Source organism: Pezoporus occidentalis, unplaced genomic scaffold (genome assembly GCF_034315485.1).
Source record: "Pezoporus occidentalis ecotype Australia unplaced genomic scaffold, CSIRO_AGI_Poc_V1 ctg139, whole genome shotgun sequence".
NCBI classification, from domain to species: domain Eukaryota; kingdom Metazoa; phylum Chordata; class Aves; order Psittaciformes; family Psittacidae; genus Pezoporus; species Pezoporus occidentalis.
Window position 1 is genome coordinate 1,112,583 of NW_026913198.1, and position 22,003 is coordinate 1,134,585.

At 42.9% G+C, this 22,003-nt stretch overlaps 1 protein-coding gene across 2 annotated transcripts in view; it reads left to right on the forward strand.

Annotated features, from left to right (window-relative positions):
- RAB3C (RAB3C, member RAS oncogene family) overlaps window positions 1-22,003 on the forward strand; it is a 200,208-nt gene that overhangs the window by 125,716 nt on the left and 52,489 nt on the right. The window contains exon 5 of one of the 2 annotated variants that reach the window (XR_009962993.1): window positions 346-5,708. Coding sequence is in view for 1 of the 2 variants with exons in the window: in XM_062609532.1 (XP_062465516.1) it covers window positions 346-533 (188 nt within the window). In the remaining variant the exon portion in view is untranslated. Of the gene's footprint in view, window positions 1-345; window positions 7,109-22,003 lie in introns of those variants that run through there. The other variant, XM_062609532.1, reaches the window with a different exon arrangement.

Consider the following 22,003-nt stretch of genomic DNA (forward strand, 5'->3'; position numbering starts at 1 on the left):
GCAGATTATTCCTTCTCAATGAGTGGGTACATAGGGCATTTCTAAAAAAACAATGCTCTTAAACTGGTGACAATTTTTTAATTAAACTATTTTTAAGTAGAATTTGTCTAAGGGAGTGGTTTTGTCCTGTTCCTGACTGGCTTGGTATAAACAAATACCACTAATGTACTTACTTTCGGTTGTGCTACAGTTTTAACTGCCCTTCCAGTACCACTCTCTCTTGCACATGCTCTCACATTTGCTTTCTGAGTGTGTGTCTGCTCTTCCTTGCCCAGGAGAGGTTTGTATATTTCTTGGAGACCCTGGAATATGCATTGAACATAAACGTGTTGTTTATTTTCTTAGGATTTGAATTTTTTGAAACAAGTGCCAAGGACAACATTAATGTCAAGCAGACATTTGAGCGACTCGTGGATATCATCTGTGACAAGATGTCAGAAAGCCTGGAGATGGATCCAACCATTGCTGCCAGCAAGCAGAACACACAGCTAAAGGACACCCCTCCTCCACAGCAGCCCAACTGCGGCTGTTAATGCAGCTATCAGCAAAGGCAGCTCCAGTGTGTTCAGTGGCCAACAGAGTATTTGTGAATGGTCTATATGCCTTTATTTATACTGTCTTATTAATTTATTTGGGAGAAAAATCTTCTATTTTACATCAGCAGCTGGTGGAGAATGCGTATGGAGGTGTTGGAATGGTTGTTAGTTTGAAAGGATGATCCAGGTTTTAGCATCTGGCTTTTGCATGCAGGATGGCTATTAGTTTCTCTTTTATTTTACTGTTTCACATTACACTTACTTCAGCTGGTGCCATGTTCTCAGACCACATTTGCCTAGAATTGACTCTTGCTTCATCAGTTTCAAATTATATAATTGAATCCTTAGGGCTGTGGCCAGTGTGGCTTACAATACACTTCCTGATGCCACTTGCATTTTCTCCTGACTGAAAATTGATTTAGAAACATTACTTTAGAGACAAAATCCCTCATTCTGTCCAGCTCATTTGTATAAGGGACACTTCCTGGAGTATATTTCCTCGGCAAATCTACACTCATTATGTTACACATCCTGGATGACTGGAAATTGCAGAAGAATTTCCAGAATAGCATTAGAAGTTAGTTCCTGGACCCAAACCCACCAAACTTTCCTGTGAGTATCCAACTGGTTATGGGTATTCAGTGCAGACACTCAGATATTAGGTACTTCATCCTTTTTTTATAGATAGTATGTTTATATTTCCCTGGGAGCTGCATGTGTTATCTAACACCTTTCTGATACTGAACTTAATTTCTCATTCCATTATTACTAAGATTCTGGTAGTACCTACCTAGTACTGGAGGGCTAAGTAGCTCTTTCCATGTCTACTTGCATGAGATACTAAACACACAGTTTTATATTACCCCGTGACAGAGTCAAATCCATTATGCTTGGTTGTTCATGGCCAAAAACTGTCTTGTCACATTGCTGTCAAACCTGCCTATTAAATTTTCAGGAATTTTATCTTTCATTCAGTCACTGAGACAATAACCACCGAAACACAGGCAACACACTGCCTGTATTCTACTCAGACCTATTGCAAAAGTGCTGCTGGTCTCAGTGAACTGGAGTTTGACCTCACTTTTACTTTGGGGATATTTATTTTGACAAGACAATCAGAGTTTCACAAGATTTTTAAAAACTTTAGAAGTAATAAAAAATTATCAAAATTTCTGGTGTTAGCCTGAATACATTCATAAGATCAGCAAAAGGCTGTGAAGATAGCAGAGTAAAGTACACAAATGCTTTTTTAATAACATGTCAAAAATAGTCATATTTCACAGTTTTTAAAAGTAGTCCTAGTAATTGGTGGCAGTTTCTTACATTTGTGCCCTGGAGTACTTTGTACAACTCCTTTACTTGCGTCATAATGACTTTTTCTAACTAAATGGCATAATTGAAGAAGCGTTAACTGTTTTATTGTTCCAGTTAGACAGAATTTAGGACAAGGCTGACATTTCTTAAACTGTCTGCAGTGGGAAAAATCAGAAGACAAATTAGAAAAGGAAGTAACACAATGTACTGCAAACTGCTTAAAACTGCAAAGAAATCCCTCTACGCAAATTACTTTTTTTGAACATAGTTTATATAAATCCTGAAACACACTAGGAGAAAATAGCCACTTTTTTTACTGATTAAATAACCTATATACACTTTTGACACAGTAACAATGATTTTGAAACAAGGCTTATAGACCCATGTAAAGTGGATATACCATCAGGGCACTACATCGGCTGCCTAACTTAAATGAATACATGTTCTTTCTTCAGTCTGTGGTTTTAAACCATGTCTGTCCTGTTAGCCAGTTTACTTAAGCATTTGTTTTCCTAGCAGACACGGAGGCTGGTCTTCATTTATTTACCTCCATGAAGAGAAAGCACTGTTCTCTTTGGGGATGGTGAACAGCCAGGTAGAAGAGGCATGTGTCATCCCAACTGTAACTTTGTCTCTCTCCAGGGATGCTGCTTTTCTTTCCACCATCTGAGGCAGCATGTTGATAACTGTGCTGAGAGACTTTCATTAATATGTTTTCATTCATTACATACCAGCTGCTTTGGAAAAAGAAGTTATAAGAAGCTGAGGAAACTTTGTGTGAGATGGTAGGCGTTTTCCCATCCTTTTCTTGTTATGTGCAGTTGTTGGTGCTGGAGCAGGGAAGTCTTGAGAGAGCACTCAAGTTCAGCCCTCAAGTCCTTTAGAAAATGTTTAGGTTGTGTTATTAGTCTGAGCCATCTCAGGCAAGACAAGGAGAGAGGAGAACATAGTCACATCTTACATATGCTTGGGCATATCCTGGGTCATGCAGCATGGCTACAAAGGCAAGTATTCTTCCAGCTTTTCTCTGGGGTGCTTGCTGCAAAATGTTCATCTTCTGTGCGCATCATAACAAGGAAAAAAGACTCCAAGATGCATCTTGCTACAGCCACACCTTGCTTATACTGCATTGCAGTGAATTCCAGACCCCACCTGGTGACCATGCAATGAATTCTGGGACATCCATGCCTCTTTATGACCCTTTAGTCTCTAATTAGTGATGGCAATAGCCGCGTTAGCATGTATCTTTTTAAACAATTTGAGTAATAGATAAATAGCTCTTAAATAGGATGAATTAACTGCTTTAATTTTGCATCAAGAGCCTGGGCAGAAGAGGATCAGCAAACTCAAGCAGGGAGAATCTCTCCTTTGCATTTCTGAGACAGCCAACCTTCAACATGTCTCCTGCATGGGATGGGGGAAGCAGCTGCTGGAGTAAAACTGTTCATTAGAGTGCCAGCCATGTGTTGTAAAGAAAAGGATCATCTGAAGTACAATAGCAGAACCAGTCAGTATTTAAAAACTCCTAGGATCTTTGTATTGGCATTCAGACATGTCATAGACTTCAGAATTAGTCAGATTAACTTGTTAAGTGTTCACATCAAATCCTGGGAGGTTTTCAAGAGCAGACTGGCTGAAGCCCTGGGCAAACTGCTCAGACCTCTTAGATGACACTGTTTTGAGCAGGGGGTTGAGGAGGATGACCTCCTGATGTCCCATCAAACACAATTTATCCTATTATCTCTTCATCTGTAATTGAAAAAGTTGGAAGTTTAACTAGAACTTTTCTTAACAATCAGGGTTACCTACTGAAAAGTAGGCTTTGATTTCTGTTACAGGTTGGCTTTTGCAGCCATGTGTCTCACAGCAATATTGAGATTTCTGCTAAAAAATCTGCTCACATGTAGATCATGTACCTCTCAGATGGCCATTGCAGAAACAAAAAAGACAGGCTTTTAAGTAACTTGCTATTCCTTCCCCAGATATTTTAAAGTCTAGTTTGAATGCTGAGGAAACTAGCAGGATTGGGATTTTCATTCTATTAAAAATGGTGTCTTGGCCTTTTTATCAAATGCAAAAGGCCAAAAGCAGCCTGTGCCAGTCTACGCTGGCTTCTCTTGGCTTATGTGGTAGAACTGCAATTTTCTTAAATGCAAGTGAAGTTAGGCTGAATACTTTTGGAAATCCCATCCCTAATCAAGGACCAAAATTTAGTCAATCAATGGCACATTATTTACACATATCTAGTAGCCACCGATTATGAATTTTTGGAGGAGACAAGCAGGATTTGGCTAGAACCCTGATTTATCCACTGGTGCAGCATAGCTCCATCAAGAGAAAGTAACAGGCTAAAAAGCATTGTATTCTAGCAATGGAAGAGGACTGTATGATCAAATTGAAAACGGGGATAAAATAACCAAAACTACTTTCAATCTCATCACAATTCTTGGTGAAAACATACTTGCACACTGTACTAATTTGTTGTCGCTCTCAGGACAGAAATAACACTGAATGTGGTGGAACCTTGGTCCAGACACAGACAGCCTCTTCAGATTTAGGCCAAATGGTGAGATATAGTGGGTGACACACCAACCACGTTAAATTTCTGATTGATTAGATGCCTTTGGGCAGAGGCTTCAGAGCTCCATAGTTCCAGCTGAATTAATACTACACAACCCATTTTATGAGTTATGACCTGGACTAAAGCTTTTAGCAGCAGGCTAATCCAGTGCATGAGTAATGCACCACCCGTATGCTCTTACAGTGTCTTGCTTGCTGCATGGTCAGCCTGGGGCTCAGGAAATGCTTCAGGAGCACAGAAGCACATGGGACGTGACTGATTCCTGCAGTGCCTCCTGGCACTGATCGATGTGCCGAACATCTAGCAAGCCCTGCTGTTTGAACCTTCAGATGCATGGCTTATTTCTGATAAGGGTTCATGTTCACAAGTGTTCTGGTCCTTATAGTGTAACTAACTTAATACTGTATCTTTTGTTGTTGTTGTTTTGTTTTGTGTTTGAAATACATATGAGCTAGCCTGACTTTCTGTCAAAAAATCACTCCTTCTCTCTGAACAGCTGTGTGACTGTTACCTGAAACTGTTTGTTCCTTCTTGCTTAAACTTAATATAATGCCTAGAGGAACTACATGATCAACTGCATCTGTGTGGCCTTTCCAGAGCACCAGTCTGAAGGATTAGGTTTTCTGTCCAGTCTGCTCAACTCTGTATATTCAGCCATACCACCTGCATCTTCTTTATTTTAGGAACTACTTCAGGGTGCACAAAATCTGCTGGAATTTGTTCCTAGCTATGAGAATGCTTTGAGTTTATCATTTTTAGGAAAAAAAAAAAGGGGCACAAATTCTACATATGGTGATGATGCCTTTGTTTTTCCAATAGCAGATGAATGATGCTGCAGCTGCATTCTAAAAGAAGCCTCCCTCTCAAATTCCACTCGTCCCTAGCTACCCATTTCAGTATTTCTGAGAAGCAAGTTTTAATACTTGCATTTTTAAGGGCATCAACCAAATTACTGTTCTGCTGATGGGCAGATTCCTCCTTGGCCTGTTTCATATAGACAGACACATGCTGCATGAGCCTAGTTCTTTAGGATAACAGATTTGGGAATATGAGACCATGAGTATGTAGATCCTCATAGATGATTCCTCAAGTGATACAAAGCAACATGTCTTCACTTACGCCAGCAGAGGAGTGAGTTGTGTTGATTTGCACCATTTAATTTTTACCTTCTAATTCTAGATTTTCCAAGGTTCATTGTTTGTCAAGTCTGATTTAAAAAGGCAATTTGTTTCAATTATTTGAATGATTTCTACCAGTTTTCTTTATAAGGGGTGAATGTATTTGACCTTTGCAATATGAGCTTTCTTTTCTTTTTTTTTTTTTAACTTTTTTTTTTTTTACTTTGTTTATCAATGGATGTTCATTGAAGCAGAAATTGCAACTACACGTGTATAGTATACATATATACACAGCAGTGCATCTTTGGCACTTATTCAGTTCCCACTGTTACTTGTTTGTGTTCAGTGCAGACTTTCCTAAATGCCACAGTGGAATTCATCTATTTATCTATATTTATTTATAAATTCACATTAGCACCAGAAACCACCTGGGTAACATCTGCAGACCCAAATTAGGTTTATTCATGGTTCCAGCAGATGTAGATGACTTGTCATTTGTAGAATAAGGTACCTCGTATTTGAATGGGGGAGGAAACAAAAGTCCTAATCTTTCAGTGACTTCAGGATCATGCATAACATGCAAAAAAGAAAGCTAGTAATAGCTCACCACTTCTGGTGATAAACTTCCTCAAGTAATTCTGACATGTACCTGCAACTCGTGTTAAATGAAATGTTTGTGCTGTAACTCCTGTTTAATATTTTGTCAGTAATGTCAGATGTGTTGTGGCTCAGTTGTACTGTCAGAATGTGTAACCTATATACTAGTGCTTGTGGAATTCACGTCTTAAATGTTGCATGAAAATGTGTTATAAAAATAGTTATGTTTTCTATTTGTTAATACCTCAAAACTGAGGAATTATGGGCCAATAAGTGCAATATTTAACTATTTACTCAGTGTATATAAACTTGTGTGAATGGGAGAAGTGTCATGTATGTGTGATGAGCTGTTGATGATGTCTGTGTGACTTAAGATTTCCAGTAGATATACATGTCTTATAGTAAAATTTGTATAGTAAACGCTTTACAAGTGCAGTGTAAAAATAACCTTAAGTCATTTAAACTATTTTTCATATATGAGCCAGCGGTTAAAGATATTTCTATGTTTACTGCAAGTGCATGTCAATTTTACTTTTAGAGTTGTGTCCTGTTTGAATATTACCATGTTATACCAACACAACTGGGGATAGCTCTTTCAGTAAGGAGATGGCTGTAAACTCTCTACCTATATTTTTAAAGCATGTTCTCTAGAAGCATTAGAAGAACCTTCTATAGCTCAGCAATTACGATGAGTTATTTATTCTTAAAGAATCACTTATATTTTCCTCTGATGGTATTTCATATCATGTAGCATGTATTCTCTAAACTGACACAGTTAACTCATAATAATTTCCTGAAATATTAAATAGGGGTACTCAGTGCTCTTGCAGATGACTCACAAAACTTCAGTTGATGCCCTGAGTTAATATTTTTAGGAACAGCTTAAAGGTCACAGTGAAAATGGGCCATCACAGTGTACAGTGACCTTAATCAGTCACTTCTGACAGTTAAATTTCTTTACTTTTCTAAAAAAAAACTTAACTTATTCCTAAAGATGGAAGATATATCCTTAAATATATTGACCCAGACTCTTCACACAGCTGTTCAGTAGCCCTCAATGTTGAAGAACTCTGCTGTTAGCAGTAAACTCTACTGTTAGCAGTAAAGCTGAGGTATAAGCTCTGCAGCCCAGAATCTAGCCATAAAATTAAAAGGAGACACCCCATCATTTCTTTTTCCTTCCCTGTTATCCTTGCATATTTGTAATAGTTCTCTAAGTACATTACTGTTCAGCAAAATCCTTGGATACATGTGTCACCTTAAACCCTGACTCACTGATCTGCTATGGGCTCCCAGCTGTGCCCACTGACCCTGCAGAAGAGCAGCTCATTCTGATAATTCTTGATACATCTCTGGTTTCAAAGGAAAGTGTTATTCGCCTTGGGGCTTTGCTAAGTAGAGATGTGCCACTGAGTCAAGGCCAAGGGGCGCAACTCGTTTTGCTTAACAATCCTGACATCAAATTATTTTTGTTAGTACCATATTAAAGGGTACATAAGTAGATTTTCAGTTTTATCTGATGCATTTTTATGACAATGTACAAGGTTGATTTAGGTTTGTTTGGGGTTTTTTTAGATTAGCTTGGTCAGGAAAAGAATTAAACTCTTAAGGCTCACTGGAAACTAGTACAATGGGTTTCCTTTCCTGTCATCATATAGTTTCTCCGAGAAAGAATAGCCAGATTGCATTAAGTAGCGCAGGATGGTACTTGGAGTAACCTGAGCAGCCCATAAAATTCTCCCCGGTTTTGTATCTTCTGCCATGAAAACTGCAAAATTAGACAGACCAGAGTGAAATCAAAATGTGGAGAGAAATTTGGGATTACCTAATAAAAAAAAAAAAAAAAAAGTAATTCTTGGTATCTTTGTAGCTGAGCAGCAGACAAGTAACAGTCGCAATAGGATGTGCCACTTAAATACAGATATGCAGACTGCTACAGGACTGATGATGCCTAACCTAAACTTTTTATTGCTAACTGACCTGAGTGTTCAAGGGCTGGCAGATTATTTTACCTAGCATTTTTATTATTCCTTACAGACATGTGATTACATGCGCAAAGAAAAATGCTTGCCTTGAAAATATGTAGCTGTTCTGGCTCCCTCAAGCTAGGTTGCTTACTGACTTGTTCTTGAAGAAAAGTTGAAGTACTTGCTTAGGATACATTGTGAGGGGGTGAGACTCAATCTGTCCCTCCTCCCCCAACCCTTACTGCAATATAGTTGCTGTGTTTCTAAAAAATATATTAGTTTAAAATGCTGCTGGGTGACAAATTTTGTGACTTTTCCACATACATCCATGGGAGCTCTTGTCTGAATGTGAAGTACAAGTTTTATCCATGTGCAGAGTTTTAATTCTATGTGGAACTAGAGACCATGTGTATTCCATTGGATATTCTGTTTGTATGTGACTTCTGTATACCAAGTGGATTTTGTTTAATTTTTTGTTTGACGTTTTATTTCTTTTGTGATTACAATAAATATTCAAGAGACTATATTCATGAATATCTCAATCGTGCTGACATGGTCTTACCCCCCCCCCTCCATCTATTTCCTTTCACTTACTAAAACCCAGAGAGAATAACTTCAGTTTTGAAAAAATAATGGACAACAATACTACATCTGCCATAATTAGTTTCATTAATACCCTCTCAGTAGCACTGTTGAGTCGTAGTTCTATCTGAATCCTGCAGAACTCACTAGGAACTTTGCCCTAGAAGACTTTTCCCTAGGAGAAATGCAAGAGAAAGCATTTCCCCACCAAAAGCACACTTGTCTCAGCCTATACAATGACACCTTAAAATGGAGTGAAATTTTTTCTTTTGATGTTTCACTGTATAAACTGTTGAATAGTGTCTGTGCCTTTTGGATGCTGTTACTAGTTGGTCAAGTGATCTTAGCCTGAATGAACCATTTCAGTCGTGGTGGGTGGTATTTCACACAAACTGTGATGTATCACTGTCCAGGTGCTGCTTTTTTCTAGGTGCAAATACACACCTTTGTGCTAGTTTGAACCCTGCTGTGACTCCTGAATTTATCTTCCTTGCACACACTGTCCTCTGTGCCCCCAGTTCCTGTTCACAGGAGTCCCACAGCTAACTCCTTTAATGCACGTTCCCTCTGATAGCTCTTCTCTGTCTCAGTCAAGTCCCCTGTTCTTCTAGTGTATTTACATGTCATTTACAGAGTAAACATTTCCTGATTAATGCCTAGTTCTCACGCAATACAAAGTGCTTCCTATCTTATTGCTTATGATCCTGTATCTCTTTGCAGGTTTCTGTGCAGCTCACTGCCCTCAAACATTAGACTTCTTTCTGACTCTTGTCATCAAATCACCTCTGAGTATGAAGTGCTGTCGTTCCTTCCAGCTTCCAGCAAATGCAGTGTCTTTTCCATCCACCTTTCTTATGCCAGTGCTTTGTGAGATTGGCCCTGATGTACTTGCTGTGCACACAGAAGACAAAAGAATGAAGGATAAGAGGGGGAGGATAAACAGGGAAGAAACATGATTTCTGACAGATAGCTTGGAACAGAAAACTTTTGAATTGCTGTAATTTTTAATATATTTGGACTTCTAACGCATAGGACTAGAGTAGAGAAAAATCACAGATGGCTAGATGAGAATGATGATCTAGGATAAAACATGTCTCAACAGCAGGTGTTTCTTACTCAAAAAAAAACCATTTTTATCTTACTTCCAGTCAGAAGTCTGGAGACAGAGACAGGCAGTTCCTAAATAGCAAAGAAAAAGACGTCAGAAAAGATGCAACAAAGGGGAGATGTAAAATGGCACCGAAAAGATTCCCAACTTTCAAGTATGAAAGGGCAAACAGGCAAAAATATTCCAATGAGGTGAAGGTGAATGACTCAGCAATGTGGTCCACCAAAATCAAGAAAGAAACTGTGGGTTTACACCTGATTAATGGGATTCTGTAACTGGCTGAGAAAACTGAGGCAGTTAAGTGAGAGGAGTTTTAACTGGGTTTTGTGCAGATCTGTACAGCTCTCAAGCTGTAAAATTGATGACAAAGATACCTTCAAAAATCTTATGAGCACTCATGCAAGATCTTGAAGAATGAAACTGTAAGTCAAAAGATTTACAGCTTAACTGGTTGACATCAGGAAAAGATGTGCTTTAAGCCATGGTGAGCTCAGGTAATTGGTGGCAGGCACAGGCAATGTGAAGCTGGTGTGAGGTTCTGTCCTCTGTAATGTCCTAGCCAAGAGGCCTGCCTAAGGTCTGGTTGCAGTGCTTCACTGGAGCTGGAGGAGATGGAGATGCTGGTGAAGTGGTAGGATGAGGAGATGCCCCAGCCAAGTGAGTAACCAAGCCTGAGAGTGGTCTCGAGCAGCTCTGTAATCTGCCACAGTGGGGTGAAAAATGAGATCAAGCATCATAAAAAAAAAAGCCATGGAAGGGCCAAAGCCCACCCAAACCTAATGTTGCGAAGATAAAAACCATCATCATGGAGAGTTAGAACCTCCAGTATTACACTCTTCACTTTCTAACAGCTGCCCCAAGGGAGGGTATCTGGGGTTTTCCCTAAGCAGGAGCGTACTGTCTCAATGATACACTGCCTTTTCTTCATACCCAAGCACATAAAAACAGTTACCTTGGCCAGGCAAATTATCATCATTAATGACTCAGTGCAGCTAGCCCTATACAACTTGGCCGTGTACAACATGTGCAAACAGAAGCATGTTCATAGCAGAGCAACCTTGCTCTGTGACCCGTGGTGGGTTTTCTGAGGCCCCAGGAAGTGCATATGCACTTGATTCAAACCAATGCCTGTGGTTAGAAAATAAGTATACACGTAGCTGTAGAGCATCTGAGGATGCCACACAGGATGTCTGCCTCTCACCAGCCACTTAAAGTTTTAAAGCTTCAGTAAGGTTTTAGGAATATAATGTCAGGCAGCCAGCAGCTTGGCCTGCTTCTCTTTCAAGAATTTGTACACAAAGAGATACAGCACATGTTCATTTTTACTGTTTTCTGTGACACTCAACAAAGCAAATGAAAGCTCAGCCCCTGACCCAACACTAGCAGATGCCTCATGGGTCAGCATAGTGCAGCTTGAGCTGCTCCCCACACTCCCAGCCTGCCTTGCCCTGCAGGAGCTCAGGCAGCATCTGGTGTATGTCTCAGGTGGAACTTGCCTTTGGGCCATCTCTTTATTTCTGTTGTGAGACAACACCAGAAACTGTGTAGAAAATAAAGCCCATTTCAAACTACAGTTTCTCTCTTCAGTGAGCAACAATAGGAAGACAAGTTTTATGATGACTTCCCAGCATGAGGGCACATAACCCTCAACATGCCACCTGGCAAACCAGAACAGAACCAAGTTCTTACTATATAACTATAGTAAACATGCAACAAATGATACCTTGCATCTATACAGGATAAAAACACCTGCACAAGCATTACTGACAAGCTGGTTAAATGAAAGGAGTGGGGACCATCTGTCAGGACAGAGGTAACTGGTGGCCATTTCAAGGCTACAGGAGGTCCCTTAACCTAGCACATACTTAGGATTTTGGACACAGCCTTTAATTTCTTGATTCCTGTGCTTTTGGTCAATAGGCTGGCTGCTATCTACTTTTTTAATACAAGTGCTTTCCATGCCATGGTATTACAGCACATAAGCACCTTGCCCTGGGATGAGAATTCCCCTTCTGCATGTAACTCCCAGTTTTCTTCTATTAATTACTTTCTTGAAATATGAAAGCAGGGATTTTTCCTACTGCATTAGGAGATAAGGTCTTCACCATTACATTTCAGGGGGAGCCAGAAAGACAACTTATTGGCCTTCTAAGCCTTCTCTCTTGCATTACCAGTCTTGGCTAAAGGTAGTTCACACCTGCACAGTCCCATAATGCAAAAATCACTAACTCAAAGTGCAGGTGCCTGGCAATTGCTTCCAAAGCAAAATGGAGAAAACATGTTTTGGGAATGTGCTAGCAACAGACTTTCCTCCTGCTTTGAGCTCACTAGCTGGCTAATTCTAAGTGAACTTTAAGCGGCCTTTGTGTCTCAATTCTGGGCAGGCAGATGCTTTTTCCTCTATTCACCACTTTTATTCCAAAGAGAAACTGTGACCTTTTAATGCTTGGATTCTCGGAAACAAGCCTTATTTTTTGAAAATCATGTTACATAACCAGAAAAGCCATTCACTGTACCAGGAAAGGTGTGGGTAAATGATGCTCTCAAACAATAAGTCACAGCATATGTGCATGATGATGATTGTGAGAGACAAGCCACAGCAGGAAAAAGCAGCTGGGCCTGGATGGTTTTGACAACCACAGATACTGTGCAAATCCACTTCCAAGTATGAGCAATGGAAACTAAGATCTCATGGGCAGCCTCTTTCGTTGTTCTCTGTTTGCCTTCAGCCACCCTTTTACGACCCAGCCATGAAGTTTCTGAGCATTGCATTTGCTTGGAAGTTGCTGCTCCAACCCAGAAAGTGGAGAGTCACACAGTTCAGCTAATGATTTCACCTCATAGTGCTGAAAGAAGGTGTGGGAAAAGGGAAAGAGAAAGGTGGGTCTACGAGACCTTCACAGAATCTTGGTGTAAAAACAATACTCTTCAGAAACAGGAGTAAAATTAGTAAATCTGGAATAGCCTACTCCCTTTGCCCATTTTGAGGTCCTAGGGCTTCTGGCAAGTCAGAGCCATGATGTGTGCAGTTGGTAAAGATTGCCACGGGTCTTACACCCTGGGCTATACATGACTGGGTACAGAGATCACAGGGGTTAGTCACCAGGACTTGCTGCTGCAGCCCCACACTGCTGTGGTCAGCGCGGCCAATCCCCAAATTGGTTAGCTTAATTCAGCATAACATTGAACAAGGCAGAAAGGAACATTTTGCATGAACCCATCAGCACTCATCAGCACCATGAGGGATGGGCCCAACTCTCATGGTGCTGATGCGTGCTGATGAGCTCATGCAAAATTTTCCTTTCCCCCTTGTCCCTCTGTACTTTTCTTTGCACTGAAATGAAAATCAGATGCCAGAAATGCATTTTAATTGACTGTCACTTCTGGTCCCACAGCAAAAACCTGCCCTTGTGTTACCCAACACCCCATACAGGTGCTACAGCTCAAATCTCTCCCGGCTTCTTCCCAGCCCTTTTTTCCCCAGGTCCCTTGGGACAGAGCAGCAGGTGCCTTTCTGCTCTGCGGTTTTTAATTGCGTTAGATAGCCCTCTAATGTGTGTGTGCCGCAAGCGCACCTAACTGCGCATCGCAGCGGCTCAGGCACCCATTCTGGGACCTGTCACCTGCCAGACAGCAGAGGGCACACACGAGGGGAAATGTTCCTTTTAGTGTTGAATTGCCTAAGAGAAGGCAGTTGAGAGGAATCTGAATCAGGAAGTGACATTCCTGACTGCGCCTTCAGGCTGAGGGGTTGCTGCTGGCCTGCTTGTTAGAGTGGCGGTTGTTGCTACCTTTGTACTTGCTATGGGTATTACTGTGATCACCAGACCCCCACCCACATCCCCACCTCATTCTTGCATACCTGATTGGAAGCCACTTCGAAAGGAGCTGGCCCAGAAACTGCGACTCTAAGTGTCATGTCTGGGGTTTTTAGAAACACCACAGAGACCCGTACTAGAAGGATTCAGGGCAGAGGATAGAGGGCAGAGGCTGAGGCTGAGGCATGCATGGGGCAAAGTGGTCACCAGAGGGGACCCTGGGCACACACAAGAGGCCACTCTGGGATATGGAGGTGGAGCTGGGCAGCAGCAGGACAGGTGGCACAGGCATGCAGAGCTGGTAAACACCAAATCAGGAGAACGTGGACTTTAGGAAATACCTGACAAAGAGAGGACAGCAAAGAGGAGGAAAGACATGGAGGAGCTAGCAGAGTGCCCTGCTGATGAGAAGCAAGAGTAGAGTCTCATGGCAGAGCTGCTCAGGACATTGCAGCTGCAAGTGGCTCTGAAGCTGAATGTCACATTGAGATGTTGATAGGGGTGTCTGATTTGATTAAGCAAATGTGTGTAAAATGCTTTCATTAAGACAAGACTTTTTTAGTTTTACTTAAAAATGAGGACAAAAGAAGCCAAAACACTGTAATCCTTTACAAAGGCTGGGTCTGGGGAAGAAACAATCTGAACCTCATTTGTTCAGTGAAGAAATTTCTTTCTTCAAACACAAATCTTGATTTTTCAGAGCATTTTGCCTTGGGAGCAGTTTTTATCGTGTCAGCTTTCATGGGAAGTAGTTTCCATTTTTAAGCCACTGGCTCCACACCAGGCTGCCACTCAGCCTGGTCGATACATCGAGCTGCCCCACGATGTGAAATTCTCTTTTCCCATTGCTTTGATCTCTGTAGTTGGGCATCAAGCCTGAGCACCAGGGCAGGCTCCATTTTCTGGCTCTGCACTACCCTATTGTTTGCTGCAAGCTGCAGGCCAAGCCGGCATGTGACACGGTCCCTCAGTACAGGATAGAGTGATGCTGAAGAGCATCACTTCATCAAAGGGGCTCAGCCAGCCTGCAGTGCACACTGCTGTGCCAGTGACCACATATAGCTGCTTTCACCTCTCCCCTCTGCCTCAGCGCACAGAGGGTATGCATTACATACTCCAGGAGCAGCCCAGCTCTGACCCCAGAAGGGATTGTGCCCGGTGAACGCTCATTTTGGCCCAGCCGTGTTCCGGTGTTTGCTGCCTCTCGGGCAGCGTGTCGGGGCTAATTCACACCCTCCGAGCTGGCCCGACGCGGGCACCAGAGGGAGCGCCGGAGCCGCTCATCGCACCAGACCTCAACGGGGCATGGCCGCACCAGGACGGACCCGCAAACCCTTTCCGCCGGCAGGGCTGCTATCCCTCTGTTCTTTGCTGCTGCTTTCATCTGTAATTCCCTGCAGCTTGCCCTCAGGCGTGAGCGCCGCGCTTTGTCTTCCCTCCTTTCTCAGGAGCAGAGGGAGAAGGGCCGAGCTCCGCACGTCGCAAGTCAGCGGCCTCTCTTGGCCACGATGTGGCGACAAGGCTTTTCCTTTAAAGCTTGCAGACATCCGTGTCTGATACCCTTTACCTGTCCGGATCCAAGCCTGGGAAAGGTTTCTTCTGCCCCTTCCCCTTTCCCACGCGGACCCCTTCCTGCTTCGACCGCAGCACGCATTTTGACGGCAGCTGCTAACGCTTTTCAATTCTGTCTTTAATTATAGATTTCAATATTGTTATTCCCCTCATTTCCCAAACTATGAGTCTGACTCCAGGAAAACTGTGAGATAGGCGCCTAGAAGCTATATAATATATTGGCTTCATCCCTTCTATTGTCTGGTGTGTAGGGTTTTTTGTCTGTACTCCAAGTGCGTCTGTGGTGTGTGTTTAGTGCGTTAAAGAGTTGCTGCTTGGGTGAAGGGAAGCAAGAGCAAGGAAAAGAAATAATTTATGCTGTCAGCTCTCCTGTATACATAAAGAAAATTGATCAAAGATGCTCTCCCACCATCCTTCATGGGCACGTTTCTGCCTCTCATGGGAGTCTCTGCCTTCCCATTCAAGCTCAGCACCGCAGCGCTCCATCTGCCCTGATGGAGACCCCCATATTGCCAGCCTTGCTCTGAGCACCGAGGGCTAGAAACTCCCAGGAGAGTTCATGCCAAGAGACTCTTTAATCATTTCCTACCAGCTTCAAGACAAAACATTATGGTTCCACAGGCAGAAGCACCTTAGCTTTGACAAGCTTTGAGGTTTACCCAAAATTCTGCATTTTTTCAGACAGCAAGGTTAGTTGTGCAGTTGCCAACCGTTCCAGATGGGCTCACAGGGACACCCAGACAGGCTTTCCTGTTCAGGTTCTGCAACGCAGCCAGAAGGACAGGATGCTGCTACATGGCACCCACAGCCTGTGGTGGCTCAGGCAGGGGCCTGGAAGGCAGAGAAAGCTTCCCACCCACAGCTGCAGAGAGGGGGAAACACACAGCTTTAGAGTGGGTCTGTGATGCACAGTGTACTGTTTGCATGTGCAGAGGTTTCATGTCTGTCTCCACCATTTCTTGTCCCCCTTCTGACCCTGGGGATGGGAGTGGACAGTCAACCTGGTCCCAGTGGGGACATAGGAAACACCTTTCTACCCTTGCTTGTAACCTAATGCATCCCACTCTTCAGTGGAGAAAGCATCCTGACACGCCATGGGAAGGGGGTTTGCCAAGATAACAAACCAAAGAAACCTTACACAGTGTATCAGAAATGCCTTTATCACACTACAAATGGTCTCTTGCCACCTTTGCTTTGGCACATGGCAGTCATGCCCTGCACGAGGCTACAGACTGCAGAAATGGTGCGCTCCAGTGCTAATTCGTATGGTATTATTGCAGTTCACACACTTCCTAGGGTTTCTCTTAAAAGCCTAGCCCTAAGACTACCTCATCAGGATATCTGTGTAGTTTTTACAAACCTGTCACCCAGGAGAAGCCGGGTCCCCTTTGAGCTGTGGTCCTCCATGTGGGCAGTACAGTGCATGGGGATGTGGAGCGATCAAGGACAGAGCAGCACTACCCTGCACTGAGCAAAGGCTATGAATGTCTCAGTTCTCCGCATTCTTCCATCTGCCCCAAAGATGTGGGCCACCAGGTTTGGAGGCTTTGAACTGGCATTTAAACCAGCTGGAGGTTTACAACTTTGAGAGAAAGAGCAGATGCTCCTAAATCACAGACCTCCTCCTAAGATACCAGAGCAACTTGTTCCATTCCTGTATGGCAGAAGATGCTGCTTCTCTCCTTGCATCCACCACACCTAAAATATCACAACCTACTGATCCAGAAGGCAGGGTGAGGTCAGATGCTTGATGCTCCTGCCTTCACGAGAGAGCCATGTGGGTTCCCCAGCCCCAGACTCATGGTGTTGGTGGGGCGGGTGGCCAGGAGCACAAAGGCAGGCTTCATGCAGTGCCTGGTCTTGTCCCATCTTAACCTCTTTTGCAAGCAATACAGAAATATTTCTCAGCAGGGACAGACACAGGGCATGAATCCCAGTGCTGCCTTATGACTCCAGACAGGATGATGATCTAATTTCAGAAGGCTTTTGGGGGAAGAACATGTGCTCTTGCTCTTTGTGTGCCAAAGTGGCCAGGAAGGATGGCTGAAGATGCCCTCATGGAGGGCTAAAGGAGGGGAGGATTTATGTTCCATATAAAAATCTACTAAAGCTATGGTTTTCTCCCTCCCAGTCTTCCCCATTACTTTATATTTAAAGTCGTGACTCCTTTGTACTCCTTTTTCCCAAGGGAGACAGCCTGGCCCAGCACACAACCACAGACAGCTCTGCCAATGTCTGGACCTGCTGGGGCTGTGCTCCCAGATCTCAACATCCTGCCTTCATATGCCTGCAGCCAGTAATTAGGAGAAATAGTGCAGCTCTAATTTATACAGCAATGACAGCAATCATTGCCCATGAGAGAATGAAGCATTAAAAAATGGAAAGGCAAAACCTAGGAAATGATGGTGGAACAGAGCAACTCACTTGAGGCATGAATTCACTGTGCAGTGGCTTCTCCTGGGGAAGACTGCTGTGACCAGAACAGCCAAGGGACTTGCCATGTCCACTTACGCCCTCTTATGACCCTGCTGCATCTTGGCCATCAGTTGGTTTTAGTACCAGTCAACGATTTTTTCTCTCTAGGAAAGAGAGCTGTGCTGTAAAAACCTTGCTTCCCTGGTGGGCCAAGAGCATCCTGGGAGAACTCATCCCTGCTCCCAGCATCATTCTGGTTCTGCTTCCCCTTCAGTTTCCACCCACAATCAGTCTCTTGGCTTAAACTAAGACTGAAGACTGATTGGTGAGGCCCAAGGAAGCACAGCGGGGCATCAACGCAGAGCAGGGCGGAAAAGATCACAGGTACCTGGCAGAGAGAGGCACTTGCAAGTGTAAGGGGTAGCATGGCAGAGGTTGCAAACTTAGACCTTACTGAGATATGCAGCAGTGAACAAAGCCATGTGAGAATTAGGAATTATCAGGTGCAGAGCAGGTTTTGAAAGTTTGCAGATACTATGTGACGAGTACCAACAGTAAGAAAAAAGGAAAGAGAAAACGGGAGCTGCTTCAGACCATGAAGGCATCTTAATTTTTGTACAAGGCACCTCTGTAAATACTCCTTTTTGACTGAGAGGAGATGCTGCCCTGCTGATCTTCTGCAAAGGGAAATACAGCTTTTGTAGTCCAGGGAGGGCAGAGTGATAAAGACTGCACACTGCATGACCTGTCATCATCCACGGTCATGTCCTGTGGCTGTCTCAATAGTCCCTACAACAGAACAGACCCCAGGGATGACACCATGCTCTCATGAGGTCAGCTGCTCCCCTGCTGCTGGCTCTAACACTGAGTGATGGCTAACATAATCCAGGTCCAGGAATCCCAGTAGCCCAGGAGTGACTTTGCACAAAACTCTGCAGCAGAATCCAGCAGTCCCAAGGAGCTAGAGGGCCAAAAATACCTTCTGGAGATCGTAACTACATCCGCAAAGGGAGCATAATCTGCTTCTGCTGTAATGTCTCTGCAGAGAGCCAAAGGGCACAGATGAAATCATGTAGTGTCCTCAGCAGCAGTCCCTCCCAGGGAAACCCTGAATGGAGAAGAGCCTTACAGGGTGAGAAAGACGTTTCGTATCATTTTAGTGGAAAATCACTTCCTTGGGCTCATGGGTTCTGACTGTTAGCTCTCCCACATTCCTTTAAAGCTAGAACACACACTGACATAGAAAGGAAAAAAGAAATGTCTTGGACTTGCCATGACATAATGCTGATTGTTTTGCCGGAGCCTTCCAGTTCTTGATGCCCTAACAGATTCCTCCATAACACACCACTTCCAGCAGGTAGTGGTTTCTCACAGCGTTCCAAGTGACCATGATGTCATGACAACTAGAGCATAACTCTCAAAATATAAATTATTTATTTCAAACATCTGATTGCAATCTTCTAAATATTCTACAGTCTCTTTGATTCTCCAGTACATAGGCTGAAGCCTCTTTTTTATTTTGTAGTTTAGGCTTTTGGAGATTCAAGTTTTACCTGTTATATAGCCAGTGTTCACCAACAAATGACACTTTTTTCAGGTTTAAAACAGAAGGAAGTCTTCAGTGAAGATAGCTGTGTTTTTGCTATCAGTTATCATGATGTCTGTCTCTGGAGCAAGTTCACAGTGTGTAACATTTTCACTTTTCAGCAAAGCAAAAAGCCTCCCAAGAGAGGCAGCCTCCTCTCTGCTCTGCTCCTCTGGCTCATCAAACACTTTTCATATAGTCATGGTGGAAACAGAAGTTTCCAGAAAGAGCAATTCTTAGCATAATCTGATGAAGCCAAGTTATTTTCCAAATTTTTAACATTGTTACATGACTTTTTGCTCAATTTGTTGGTTTGGGTTTTTGTTTTTATTAAATTTTGAGTCATCAAAGCAACACTAATTAAAGTCTACTGTCATTATGTGCTAACAAAGGTTGCCTTGCTCCTGTAAACAGGTCAGAAACTACATGAAAAGAAAAACAGCAGAGTGTATAAATAGAGGTGTTCAGTACAAGACACTGGTAATTATCTAACATAGCACAGCATACCAATGAGTGCATATTAAATGTGTGAAGTTTGATTCACCTTTCATGCTCATGTTAAACAAGAACTTTTCAGTAAAATTGCAAAATTTCCTACTGCAAGGTTATTGGCTTGCAGTGCTTTATTTCCAGAAAGGGCTTTTTAATGCTGCTGCATGTAGAATGAAGGCAGGAGTGTGATGACCAGTAGGTGTGTTACTTGCTTTGGGATACAATAGTGGTATAATGGTTAACCACAAAATGCTTATTAATGTAAATGCTGAAGAGTACTTTAACCTCTTGATTTGCCTGCATTGAGATCTGTGGGTGTGCCTTTATTGAAGATTTAGGAAAACAAGCGTGCACGGGGGAGAGGAAAGAAGATTAAAAGCTAAGCCCTGAGGAAGAAGCGCTGCCAAAGTCTGTGTAAAAACAAATGCACAGAGAGAGAGACCAGTGCAGGTGGGTCTGATGTTATCATATGTGGGTTTGCTTGGTTTGGAGAGGAAGAGGGACTTGAGCAATAGTGAGGAATCACTGCAAGAAGGAGTCTGCAGTGTATGTATTCATAGAATCATAGAATAGTTAGGGTTGGAAGGACCTTAAGATTCTTTAGTTCCAACCGCCCTGCCATGGGCAGGGACACCTCACACTAAACCATGTCACCCAAGGCTCTGTCCAACCTGGTCTTGAGCACTGCCAGGGATGGAGCATTCACAACTTCCTTGGGCAACCCATTCCAGTGCCTCATTGCCCTCACAGTAAAGAACTTCCTTCTTATATCTAATCTAAATTTTCCCTGTTTAAGTTTTAACCCGTTACCCCTTGTCCTACCACTACAGTCTCTAATGAAGAATCCCTCCCCACCATCCTTATAGGCCCCCTTCAGATACTGGAAGGCTGCTATTCAGAGCCTTCAACTGCTCCTGCTTAGACCAAGGACATTGATATCAGGTCTACAGCTGTCCAGAGGGGTATCCATGCACCATAACTTCACAAAAGGCTGAAACTATTTGTGTCCTGATATTGTCTCTCCAGTCAACCCAGAGCAACCACAAAAGTACTGCTTTTCAAAGATCAGCTTAGTGTATGTATCAGCTCTACTTTGTCACACAGATAGGATCAGGTACCTCCACCAATCACTTCCTTCCCAAGACCACTTGTATGTATAATTGCCTGTATATGCTTCACTGTGTTCTTCCCAAGCTCTAACAAGGCTTTCTAAAAACCCACATTGTCACCATGCTGTCCTTTAGGGTCCTCAAAGATCTTTTCCCCATAGAAATGCCCTGTTAGATGTAGGGAAGGTGTTGACCATGCATATATACTCTTTATACAAATAAACCCTGCTGTTATCAGGCAGAACCATGATAGCTGTACTGAGCGATTCCTCACTCCACATGAAAGCCTGAACATTTGTGCAATGTAGAGACCTTAGGGTTGGGTTTCCTAGTCCTCAGCAGTGTCCTTGTGCCCTTGCTCAGACACCCACAGCTCTCCTGTCATCCCAGCTCAGACAGGGCTTGTGCATATAAGCAAATTTCACTTCTGAAGATGAATAGTAAGAGAATGATTCATAGTGCATCTGGGAAGACTGTCAGTCCATTTCTGACAAAAAAAAAATACCCTCTAGAGAAAGAAGTCTCTTCAGAAGAGTCAGTTCTCCAAAAGAAAGATAAAACACTTCAGCGTAAGAGAGTACAAGAAAAGTCTTCCAGCTACTTCAATATCACACTGAAAGATTTTTTTTTTAAGTCAAACACCACTTTGAGTAATCACATGTGATTCCAAGAGCTGAAAAGGTCAGGTTGCATGATCTAATTACTATCTTCAAGGTCTGTGTGTGGATAAGTTAATGAGGAGGGAGGTGGGAATTTTAGCTCTTTTTAGGTGGATGACTTCAAAGTTGAAACTGCAAAAAATTCCTGCCTCCACTTTTGGTATCTATAACATTTCTGTCACCAGGAATGAGTTTCTTCCCCACGAGATCATGTCACTGGCTTTCACCGGAGGATTCACACATCATCTGGTTCGTATGTGCCACACTAACTACAGCCTGTCTTTAAAATAGGCATTTATGAGTCACCTGTCATTCCACTGTGCTCTGCAAAAACCACACTTTAAAGACGTAAGACAAGGGCAGGAAGAAACATACTCAAAGCCCCTGAATCATTTCCTCCAATATTATCATTGTCAGGGAGCCCAAAGGTGCTGCACATTCCTGGAGCAGTGCAGCCTGGTTTAAACACTGTGACCACACCTGAGCATGGGTCAGGGCTACTTTACTTTCCTTTGGGACAACAATTTTGCTCAGAACCTCTGGAAGCAAG